Genomic DNA, 13,100 nt, shown 5'->3' with positions numbered 1-13,100 from the left:
GTTTTTTGAAATGCCTTAATAAATATTTATCATTAAGAGTGAACTAAAAGTTGACCTTTGAATCTCAAAGTTCAAAATTAAATTATACAAGGTACAAAGGTTAGTTTTGTCAGAAACAGAAGCAGAAATCTCTAAAAGATTTCTAAAAAGCACACAGTTCCTTGCCTCTACAATATATAAACTTTGTAAATATATAAAAATAAATTCATCTGAAGATCAGATTTCTAGGATTCCAAGTATCCTCAACTATAAAATTAGGGAAGCACTGCTTTCCAGGGTTGTTCTGAGGATCAAATGAGATTCTTATAAAGCACTTAATAGGCCCTTTGGCACATAGAAGACACAATATAAATGCTAGTTCTTGTTATAGTTGTAGTCAAGAAGGATGTGCCTGAGCTATATTTTAAAGAAAGTTAAGGGATCTGTGAGGTCAGGAGGACATGCAATTCAGAGTTAGAACACTACTTGTGCAAAATCAAAAAGGAAGATATTATTTCATTATCTAATGCAACATCATTCTCTAAGTCTGAAACAAAGTTCTCTTAAAAGTTCTAGAAAAATAGATTAATACATCTTTAAAAATTAAGTAATGAATGAGAAAACATCACCTGGAAAGTCCTATTTACATGAATTATTAGAGATTAAAATATGAAAAAATTAACTTCAGCTTTCAACTCAGCTTTGGAAGTTATGTTAAAATGATAAATTCATGAAATTATTGTTTCAAGTTATACCACCTTACAATACAATACTTACATATTGTCTTCCACACAAATTTTGGGGCCAACGACATTAGCTGCTCCACTTGCCATTTTGAAAGCAAAATGCTTTTCTGGACAAGCTTTTGAAATGCCACATTTATATCTGGGAGGCTTTGTATCTTGGAGAAAATAGATACAGTTTTAAAATAAAATAATAATAGTACCTATTCTTCTTTCTAACTGCAAAGTAAACAATACACTAAGTGACCAATCAATTGTTAATAACATCTTTTGAATTAAAAAAAATGAAATGGCATAATGGAAATAACTGGGAATCAGGAGATTTTAGTTCTAATCCCTATAAGTCACTAACTAGGTTTGAACAATTCTGAGAGAGTAATTTAGCTGCTTTATGCCTTTACATATTAGATCAGATTACTTCAAAAGAAACTGAAACTGGGGCAGCTAGGTGGTGCAGTGGATAGAGCACCAGCCCTGGAGTCAGGAGTACCTGAGTTCAAATTTGGTCTCAAACACTTAATTAGCTATATATTCTTCTCTAACTCTGTGTATATATGTAGTCCTACACCTTAAAAAAGCTTATACTGGAGGATTTGTTTTCTCAGAATTTATAATCCAAAGGTCCTAGGTAGCATTACTAAAATATGCCATACTAAAGATAAAGTAAAAGATCAAGAGGGAGGGTAGATTTGAGCTCATGAATTAGTTAAATGGTTTCATTTTTCTTGCCACTTAGGGAATTTTTGAGCCCTAAATTTAGTTTTCAATTTAGTCAGACCCTGTGCTAAAAGACCAGTCTATATATAAAGAGATAGCTATAAATGCATAATTTCAGCATAATGTATTTGGGTGTATTTATTTATACACTAGCTCCCTTAGAGTAAATATCTCTTCTCCATTCTGTCACCTGTCATGCATCCAACTTCCATTCATCTTAGTTTTTTTACCATGGATTTGAAAAGTTGTAAACCAACAAATAGGGTAATAAAGTCTATAGTTTCTACTATTAATGAATGAGGTAAAATGAAGGGATCCTAATCTTTTTGTGTGTATGTCATAGACTCATTTGACAATGTGGAGAAGCCTAGATACCTTCTCAAAAATCACATTTTAAATGAATAAAATGAAATACATAGTATTATAAAGAAAAACAACTATACTAAATATAGTAGTCAAGACTTTTTTTAATTCTACAAATGCCTATCAAGTTCAGTAAAAATTGAAAAGTAACTAAAGCTATTTCTCATTTGAAATTATCTTACTTCTAGATCAATTCTGTATGTTGAATTTTATAACTGGCAAACTGACATCAGTGGAAAATATGCCCCCTTAAAAAAATTGCACATTACTGAACTTTTTTTGAAAACAAACTTCTTTTGAGATACAGAATACTTACAAGCTATCTGCAATGCTGATCTTGCTAAAATAAAAAACACATAAAAGTCAAGTTACCTTCAGGCAAAGAAACAACATGAAATGTATCTACTGAATTTTTAATAAGCCCATAAAATATGCTTATTGTTTGTTATTATTTTACATATAACCTCTTCTACAAGGAAAATAAAGCATTTTGAAAGAAAAATCAGCAAGAAAATAGTTAACATATTCAAAATACCCATAATTTACAAATATAATAAACTATAATGAGACAGAATACAGTGTGGTATGTTTTAATATAGATAATAAATACCATTTTCATCTTTAGTTATTATCCTAAGTTTTAGGTCTAATCATTCAGACATTCCATATATTAAACTTTGATTCCCACATATTCAATAGCCATCATTGCTAGCAATAAAGTATCATTTCAAAATTATTGGAGAGATCTGAAAATTATTTTCAAAAAATAAATTCAAACAACTAGAAACTATTAAGTTATTAAACACAAAGACAGATTAAAAGAAGCAATCTATATGCTATACCATAATTTCCTCTATACTCGATAAAATTCAGTTTTTTCTAACTGGTCAATTTCACTAATGGGCAATTTACTGCACCTAAGAAAATAGCCATTCCATTTTTGGTCTTCTCTATTTTTTAGATAATTTTTCTTGGGGCAGCTAGGTGGTGTAGTGGATAGAACACCGGCCCTGGAGTCAGGAGTACCTGAGTTCAAATCTGGCCTCAGACATTTAATAATTACCTAGCTGTGTGGCCTTGGGCAAGCCACTTAACCCTATTTGCCTTGCCAAAAAAAAAAAACCTAAAAAAAAAACCTAGATAATTTTTCTTTATATTCAGTCAAAAATATGTCTCCATTTAACTTTTATCCACTGGACCACTTTTACCCTCTAAATAAATCTACAACCTCTTCTACATGTAGGCCTAAAAAATGAAATAAAATTATGTTCCGGCTTCTCTCTGAAGTAAACAACAAAGAATTTCTTTGACTTTTGTTTATATACCATAGTTGAGAATGTTTTTACCTTCCTGTTCAAACAATTAACCAATCATGGACTTATTAAGAGGTAGTTGAAATGAAAATGAAACTATCCCTATTCACAAGGAACTTACCTAGTGAAATGAAGCAAACAAGTACATATAAAAATATGTACAATATAAATATAAAATGAATAAAAGCAAACATTCAAAGTAGTTTGAATGAAGGAAATCCCTAGCTGGGAGATTTGAAAAGGATCCATGTAAAATGACAGAATCCTGAGCTGTGTTTTAAAAGAGAAGTCTCTAAGGAAGAAGAGTTTATCCAGTAATGTGGGATGGGCCTCACAAAGACATGGAGACTTGTGTGACTGGAAAAAGAAAAGGCTAGTTGTGCTGTGGGAGGGGGAGTAATATGCAATAAACTGGAAAGAAATTTGGAGTCAGACAGTATGGGTAGATAGGATGCCAGATGAGTTGAATTAAAAAGGAGAAACACATGACTACTTCAGCAGAAATATATAGATTGCCTGGAATGGTAAGAGACTTGACTAAGGTAAATGAATTAGCAGGTTGTTGCAATTGTCTAGGTGAAAGGTAGGAGGAGTCTGAACAAAGATGGGAAGTTCTGTGTATGTGGAAAAAAAGGAGGATATAAGAGATATTGCAAAAGATACTACAAAATTTTGCAATTGAATGGATAGAAGTGATGAGGGAAAGGCAAGGAGTTGAAAATAACATTGAGGTTATAAACCTGGGAGAAGAGAACAAAATTTCAAAAAGGAGGTTTATAAAAAATAATGAGTTCTGGGGCAGCTAGGTGGCGCAGTGGATAAAGCACCAGCCCTGGAGTCAGGAGCGCCTGGGTTCAAATCCAGTCTCAGACACTTAATAACTACCTAGCTGTGTGGCCTTGGGCAAGCAACCCCATTTGCCTTGCAAAAACCTAAAAAAAAAAATAATGAGTTCTATTTTAGAGTTTGCAATGTTTTCTGGGAAATTCTAGGTTTGAGATATTCAACAACTGATTGATGATGCAGGGCTGAAGCTGAAGGGAAAGACTGAAGCTGATGATATTGGTAGATAGCTAAAGAAAGATAGATACATCTATACATATACAAAAACAATATGTAAAATATACATCATGAGCATATCTATATATGTATACATGTATATGGATGTAAGATATAGACATGTAAAAATAGATTTACACTGTAATAGATCCTATATATATTTATATATAAATTTTAACAAATAAATATTATCTAGACACACATACACAAATGCAAATACACGTATCATAAACATCTATCTGCTTGTGTGTTTGTTTTTCAGACCTCTTATTAGCGTCTGCTTATGTGTGCCTGTACTTGTGTCACATTTGTGTGGCTGTGACTCACAGCATAGAAATGAGTTAAACCCCTAATTGCTATTTAGGTTACCAAGACAAAAAACTCTAGAAGAGGGGCTAGTACAGAACCATGGGGAAGATATGAAGAGTTAAGTGATATGATATGGATGATAATCCCAGAAAAGAGACTTTGAAAGCATAGTCTGATAGAACCATACCCTAAATGGAGGAGTGTCATTAAAACCCACAGAGGAAAAACTATCTAAAAGAAGGTGGTCAACAGTGACTGATGCAGCAGACAGAAGGAGGATTAAAATTTAGGGAAAAAACCATCAGACTTGGCAATTAAGAGATCATTAGTAACTTCAGAAAACATAGATTCAGTTGAGCCATGAAGTCAAAAGTGAGGGGACTGAGGGGATTAGAGCAGCAAATAGTTTATTGTGGGAATTAAGTGAACCTCACCAATGCCATCTCTGACTCAGTTCTAGAGTTAGCTCAGTTCTCTTTCTATTCAACTATGGGCCTAAGACCAACTTCTGTTTTGTGAGAAAACTTTATTCAATTGTGAGAAATGAGGGAAAACCTTACTGTATTGTTTGAGCTTAGCCCTGCATGGCAGGGAAGTTGAATACCCCTACCTGCTGCTTAGAGATCCTTGAGGATCTAGGTTATGCTGACCGGAAACTAAGTCACACTCAAAGACTCTTGCAAAGGGTTTTCTCATAATTGTATATCTCAAGCAACTCCTATGTCTTTTCTGAAAACTAGCCGCATACAGATCAATCAATTATTGTTTCCATGTTACTTTGATTATTTCCAGACACCTGGAGGATGGGAGGTAAGGGAGTGGGACAACTTTTACCTGAAATCAGGTAATTAATTGCACCTGTTCACTGTCTCCCTTTCCCAAATTAGAAAGTCCCTAATCTTTCCTCCAAATAGAAATCAGATTACCTAATGTTGTACTGTTTCCTTTTTAACTAATTGGTCTTACCTGGATTCATTGTTTTGTATATAAAAGTCTGCCTCCCCTGTATTCAGAGTCCAGCCTTAGCTGATGCAGAGACCTGGTGCTGATTTGTTGGGCAATTAGCATGCACTACTTCATAAATCAATATGCTTCAAAGAACAAACCTTTATTTCTCAGTCATTTCATTTTTTTTGCCCATCAGAGTCTGACTTCCCAGACTACAAAGTTTTGAGGAATAAGAAGACAGGAAGTGGTGGCATGTATAGTTTTTAAAAGAGTTTCGTTAAATAAAAGGGAAGAGATATTAGTGTTAACTTGAGAGAATGGTAGGGGTCCAGGTGAAGGGGATGTTTTCTATGTTTTTAAGTATGGGGAAGGCTTGGGCATGACTGAAGGCAGAAGGGAAGGAATAAGGTGACTGAGAAAGATTGAAGATTGGGCAGTATGAAAGGATGGGGAGATGAGTACAACTATTGAAGAGAAAAGGAGAGGAGATAAAGTACACATACAGGAAGTGAAAGAAAGAAGTTGAGTCAGAAATCATGTCAAGATAAATGGTCAAAGGATATGTAAAGGCAATTTACAGATGAGGAGATCAAAGCAATCCATAGTCATATGAAAAATTGCTCTAAATCATTACCTATTAAAGAAATGCAAATTAAAGCTTCTCTGAAGTACTACCTCACACCTCTCAGACTGGCCAATATGACTAGAAAGGACAATGATCATTGTTGGAAGGAATGTGGGAAATCTGGGACACTATAACATTGTTGGTGGAACTGTGAACTCATCCAACTTTTCTGGAAAGTAATTGAGAACTACACCGAAAGGGCAACAAAAATGTGCATACTCTTTGATCCAGCAATACCACTACTGGGTCTATACCATGAAGATGATGAAAAAGGGTAAAAACATCACTTGTACAAAAATATTCATAGCAGCCCTGTTTGTGGTGGCAAAGAACTGGTAATCAAGTAAATGTCCTTCAATTGAGGAAGGGCTCAGCAAACTGTGGTATGTATGTCATGGAATACTATTGTTCTATTAGAAACCAGGAGGGATGGAAATTCAGGGAAGTCTGGAGGGATTTGCATGAACTGATGCTGAGTGAGATGAGCAGAACCAGAAAAACACTGTACACCCTAACAGCAACATGGAGATGATGATCAACCTTATGGACTCACTCATTCCATCAGTGCAACAATCAGAGACAATTTGGGGCTGTCTGCAATGGAGAATACCATCTGTATTCAGAGAAAGAATTGTGGAGTTTGAACAAGACCAAAGACTATTACCTTTAATTTAGAAAAAAAAAACTGACATCTTATTGTCTGATCTTGTTATTTCTTATACTTCATGTTTCTTCCTTAAGGATATGATTTCCCTCTCATCACATTCAATTTGGATCAATGTATACCATGGAAACAATGTAAAGACAGGCAAACTGCCTTCTGTAGGGGGGGGGGAGGGAAGGAAGATTAGGGGAAATATTGTAAAACTCTAAATAAAATATTTAAGTACAAAAAAAGAAAAAGAAAAAAAGAAAATTCACGGTCCTACCAATGCAAGTACATAGAAAACTAAAAAGAGTTTTCAAAGGTCTTGGGAGTGGTCGATATAAAACCATCATTTAGCTTTTTACCATCCCACCAGCCTGCTAACTCTAATTTCTACTTTCAACATTAAATGACAGTAATTCATATGAGGAGATGAGGGATAGAGAGAGCTAGGTCTGGAGTCAGGAAACCCTGAATTTAAATCTGGCATCAGACACTAGCTGTGTGACCCTGAGGCAAGTCACTTCATCGTTTGCCTCAATTTCCTCATATGCAATATGAGATGGAGAAGGAAAAGACAAACCATTTCAATATCTTTGCCAAGAAAACCCCAAATGGTGTCAGAGTCAAACATGACTGAAAATGGCTTAACAACAATCACTACAGCAATGAAAATGAAGGTTCTCTATGAATTTAAGGATTTTAATAAAGAAAAGAATTGATGGGGGAAAAAAAGAAATCATATCGAGAGATTTTCAGAAAAACAGAATGAAGAAAGCTTGAATTTTCTGGTATATAGGAGAGTAGAGCATGGGATGATTAAAGAGGGAAGAGAAGATTGAAATAGCTTCTAAGAGGAGTAAGACAGGGAATCAATCAGGGAAGAATTAAAGATGTGCCCTGGTGTGAGTAATGTTCCTATTAAAATGTACTGAACGGAATAATATAAGGGTGATCTGATCAGTAGCACAAAACACAATGGCATATTTTGTTCTATTTTATTGATATTGGCTAATATTAAGCTGTCAAACATCTATTTGAATCCTGATTCTGAGATCTAATTTACTACTATTAACCATTACCACTATCAAGTATCAAGCAGTGAAAAGTCTGTAAACCAAGTCATATGTAAAAGGGTTAAAGGAAACTGGGATATTCAGTTTGCAGAAGAAAAACACTAGGGGACATATGGTCATTATCCTCAACTAAAGTGCTGTCACGTGAAACATGGATTAAGTTTATTTTGTGTAGCTCCAAAGGGCAGAAAAACAACTAATAGATAAAATAAACAAAAGGGCAGATTTCAACTTATAATTATAAAAGCTACTAATTAGGAGTGACTACCTCAAAAGACAATTACATTTTCATTGTTGTAGTTGTCTTTTCTTTTGTAATTGTCTTTTATTTTTTTTAAAGTCAGCTTCCCATCACTGAAAGGTTCAAATAGAACTAATTACTATAACTGTCAGATAGTATAATCTCTCAAGATCCCTTCCCATGATCCTGAGTCTATTAATAGTGCTACTTTCATGCCAAGAATAAGGTTGAAGCATTACGTTACCCTGTTTCATATTTTCACTATGACAGTATAACTAGTTAAAACGATTTCAAACAATGCATCAGATAATTACCCATTAAAAGTATGAAAATCTACATACAAGATTAATACAATGCCTTCAAATACTCTTAAGCTTTAGTAAATATGTTCTAATATGTTCTGGTGATTCAGCAACAAACTTGCATTTATCAAGCTTCCAGAACTTAAATGAATTATACACTCTATTACATTCTTTTCATTTATTAGTATACATCCTTTATAATTATTTGGTGAAATATACTTTTATGCTAATTACATGCTGAAACCAGTAATTTTTAAAACAACAATTTTAAATATAAAATGAATGAAAATTAATCAATTAGGAAATTAGCTGAATGTATTACAGTAATAAATGTACTGGAATGAACTGTACCCTAAGAAATGATGAAAGGGACAGTTACAGCATAGCCTGTGAAGATCTATACATGATACAGAATGAATTGAATAAAAGTCCAAAGAATTTATACAATGTAATGACAAATAACTTTAATCTTAAGAAACTTTCAACTTAAGAACCAACTCAATAACCAACCATGATTCCAGAAGACTAAAGTATGTTACCGCCAACTAGCTTGAGAGGTAATACACTCAAAATACAGAAATATTTATCTACATATATATGTGTGTGTGTGTATAGTTCACATTTACAGAAATATACATTCATCTCTACCTACAAACATATACATTACATATATTAAACAACAATATCGTGATCAATGAGGGGAACTGTTTTTTCTGCTTATGCATAACCATTACAAGGGTTTTCTTTTTCTTCCTTTTCTCTACCCTCCAATGTGAAGGGTTAGAGAAAATGTATTTTTTGTCCATTTAAAAACATTAATAAATTTTTTTCAAGATTAAAAACAGTTCCCCCACTTCAGGGACATTGAGAATATATATATTCTAATTTCGTTTCCCCTATGGCAGCACTTTGCACAAAATATGCATTCCATGAATAATGGCTGAATTATTTACACTCTGTATTTGGTGATTTTAAGAACCACTATCATTTGCATTTCAAAATTATAAAGGATCAAAATAACATAACCCAAACTTACTTTTCTAAGAATAGACAAAATGAAACAGCAACTTAGCGTAAGTATTTGAAAACCAGATGTTATAAAGAATTAAATTTTAAAAGAAACAGGAGAAACTTACCAAATAAATTTCCTAAATTTGAATCTAATTTTATTTCAAATACTTGAGATATGATATAAAATGTCAGTAGAAATACTGCTACAGCAACCACCAACTTTACAGCACCTAAAGAATAAGAAACAGTTAAGCAATTCATAAAAAGTTCATATTATTCTTTTAAATACATGAGTGTGGAATCCTATATTTAGTATAATCATAAATCATAATACAGTGATCAGCAAATGAAAGTTTGCAGGTAGTGATAGACCCAAAACATTTTTAACCATGTTAAAAATGTCCAGTGTACCAATCTGTCCAATGCAAAAATTCTCATTAACAATCACTGAGATCACTTATGTATGATCACTACAACAAATATTTTTATTATTAGAAAAAATATTTGAGTGATAACCAGGAGAATCATTTTTTCCTATATACAAGGTAATGCCTCAGAAGAATATTATAATAAAACACACACACGCACACTACCAGAGATGAAGTATGAATGACTAGCTCTACTCGTAAAACGAAGTAGTAAAGAACTGAACAAATTGATGAAAGGTAATATTATTGGCTATACCAACCTTGGTAGGCAGGGGAAAATCACCTTAAACCCTGCCCCACCCTGCTCCAATTGCGTTCCAAACATTACAATTGTATTTTGTCATTTAAGGAGACATTTGTTTTCAGTACCTTCCTAACTAGAGCTGGTAGAGGCAGTTGGAAGTAGACATCAGAGTGGCTTCTCTACATAAGATCTAATTATGCTTTTGAGAAAGAATATCCATCCCTGATCCCTAATGAGTAGGGAAAAGGAGAAAGTAAAAGCAATAAGCATTCATTAAATTACAGTGAAGAGGTTGAGTACTGTGCTAAGCCTTTAGAATTATCATTTGATATTGATAGTTTCAGCTCATTTCATCTGCGCGTGCATGGGAAGATACTATTGTTATTCTCAAGATCACACAGCTAGAAAATGTCTGAGACCAGAGCTGAGTTTACTCCTGACTCCTGGAGGGGTCACCTAACTGCCTCCACAATCCAATCGGCATGACAGTAGGAAAAAAAAAAACACAACCACAAAAAGGGTAGGAATTAGTCTAGGAAAAATTAGAAGGCTTGTATGAGCTAAATAAAGATACCATTTCTATAGTCAACTGTGGGAAGAAGGGATGGTGAATGGGGGAGGACAAGAAGTTACTCTGAGGCTCTTCTAAAAGCTCTCAGAACCTGTGAACCAGAGACACTCAAGCTATACAACCTCTTTGTTTTTCTAACACATTATCCTCAAACCAGAAACAACTTGAGCCATTGGTTTCAGACAGGAAGTCTGTGGGGTGAAGGGAGAGGAAGAAGCAAAACTGCTTTCCTAGAGTAAAGGCAAGATGTTGGTCAGTCAAGAAGACTGATCACATGGAAAAATGAGGAACAGAGGAGTAGAAAAACACAAAGGTATTAGAAAAAAGGGCAGCTTTAAATCACTTTCTCTGGTTCTCTCCTGACTAGGGAGGAAAGCCCCTGCCGCAAAGAGAGAGACTGACCTTCCTTCTACCAGTCAATTATTAAGTTTTATTAAATTATGATGATGATGATGCTAGTGCCTAAAATTCACTTATTAAAAATTTACTGGGCACGAGGCACTGGGGATACAACTATAAATTGTGAAACCATCCCTAGAATTCATGTTTCTTTTTTTTTTCAAACTATTTATTTTTAGGTTTTTGCAAGGCAAATGGGGTTAAGTGGCTTGCCCAAGGCCACACAGCTAGGTAATTATTAAGTGTTTCAGACCAGATTTGAACCCAGGTACTCCTGACTCCAAGGCCGGTGCTTTATCCACTACGCCACCTAGCCGCCCCAGAATTCACGTTTCAAAGGTAGGATATGGACCTCAGTCTTTCACTTTGCTATGCTGCCTCTTGTAGAAATAATAAATATATTTCAGACAACATGTTTGATCTTGAGAAGTGTCACATGTAAAAATGAGACTGTAGGCCCCTTTAAATCACTTCCTCTGGTTCTCTCCTGACCAGGGAGGAAAGCCCCTGCAGCAGGGGTGGCTAGGTGGATAGAGCACTGGCCCTGGAGTCATGAGGACCTTAGCTCAAATCCAACCTCAGACACTTAAATAATTACCTAGCAGTGTGACCTTGGGCAAGTCACTTAACTGCATTGCCTCACAAAAACAGCATTAAAAAAAATGAAACACAGGTGGAGGAACCATTGGTAAATCATTTAATGTCAGTATCCTAGGTAGTTCCCAAAGACCAAATCGAACAAGCACATCAGTAGACCAAGATTCTTCATGAGAAATTATCTATCAATAAAATCACAGGTCCAGTCCAAAATTTAAAAAAAAACCCATCAGACTTAAAGATAATACATTTATATTGGTTCCATTGATAGATGGTGATCCTGGGAAGCAAATGAGAAAGGCTTCAGTACCAGACCTATGCTGGTCCAGCTAAAGGCCCTGCTGGATCACCTTCTCTTGCTCTCTAGGTGTGGACATTTCCAATGACTGTCCTAGGCCCTCTTCTCTTCTCTCTTTACACACTTCCTAGGCAACTTCTTTGGCTTCCATGGGTTCAGTGAGTGTAAAAGACTACCAAGCCTATACCCATCTTTAATCAACCCTGACCTTCACCCCCAAATGAATGTACAGTAGCATCATCTATTCAACATGTCCAAAAAAGGACTCATTTTCCCTAAACCTATCATTCCTTCTAATAACCCCAATTTTTATTGGTACATTTTTTCCACAGTCCTCAACTCTTTCCTTTCACATAACCTCTATATCCAATTACCAATTTTTATCAATTCTAGCTCTCTATCACTGCTCATATCTATCTTCTTTATACTCAAAAAAGCTTTTAATTTCTCCTAGTACAGAACTTATCAATTTGGAATACCATAATAAACTCCCAAATTGTCTCAATTTCAGTTTCTTCCCTCTCTAACCTTCATCTAAAAAAAAACCTTCCATGAGAATCCAAAAGAACATTCTATTTATTAACAACAGCATTGTGATTTGATCAACCTTGATGGACACAGCTTCTCTCAACAGTTCAGAGATCTAGGACAACCCTGGGAAACTTGTGATGGACAATTCTATCCACATACAGAGAAAGAAAAATAAAACAAAACTAAATTTAAAAATCTTCACTCAGTTTTTAAAATTTTCTCTTATTTTTTCTTTCCTATTTCATGGTTTTCTTTCTTTTCCCTTAGTCATAATTCCTTATATAGAAAATGATTAATCTGTAAACTGGTTAAACACAAATGTATAATGTACAATATTCACGACTGTCTGATGCTGAGGGGAAGGGGGGTAAGAAGGGAGGGTGGAAGAAAAGTATGTAATTTATAAATATGCAAGTGGATGAATGGTGAAAAGCTTTCATAATATGTAACTGGAAAAAATTTTTTAAATCTTCCATGGCTCCCTACTGTTTTTTAGCGTAACACATAATTCTGGCACTTAAGGTCCTCTACCTATCTTTCTGGTCTTCTTTAATATTTATCTCCTTCACATATTCTCTAATCTTACAAAAGCACTCTGCCAGCTGTTCCTCAAAGATGACACTGTATATCCTACCTTAAGTATTTCTTCACATGGCCAAAATGAAAATCATTCTGCTTGATTTTGCATATTTATTACAAG

The 13,100-nt window shown here is 34.5% G+C and overlaps 1 protein-coding gene across 1 annotated transcript in view; it reads right to left on the bottom strand.

Moving 5' to 3' along the window:
* Window positions 1–69: 69 nt before the first annotated feature.
* LOC141493006 (protein FAM3C-like) overlaps window positions 70–13,100 on the bottom strand; it is a 28,383-nt gene continuing 15,352 nt past the window's right edge. Inside the window, exons 3-5 of the mRNA XM_074193817.1 lie at window positions 9,458–9,562; window positions 2,119–2,142; window positions 70–880 (exon numbers count right to left, since the gene is read on the bottom strand). Coding sequence (XP_074049918.1) covers window positions 753–880; window positions 2,119–2,142; window positions 9,458–9,562 — 257 coding nt within the window. The 3' untranslated portion in view covers window positions 70–752. The remainder of the gene's footprint in view (window positions 881–2,118; window positions 2,143–9,457; window positions 9,563–13,100) is intronic.

The sequence above is a fragment of the Macrotis lagotis genome, chromosome 7 (genome assembly GCF_037893015.1).
Source record: "Macrotis lagotis isolate mMagLag1 chromosome 7, bilby.v1.9.chrom.fasta, whole genome shotgun sequence".
In the NCBI taxonomy this organism is placed as follows: domain Eukaryota; kingdom Metazoa; phylum Chordata; class Mammalia; order Peramelemorphia; family Peramelidae; genus Macrotis; species Macrotis lagotis.
The sequence above is the reverse complement of the archived record's forward strand: the minus strand, read 5'-3'. Positions and strand labels throughout refer to the sequence as shown.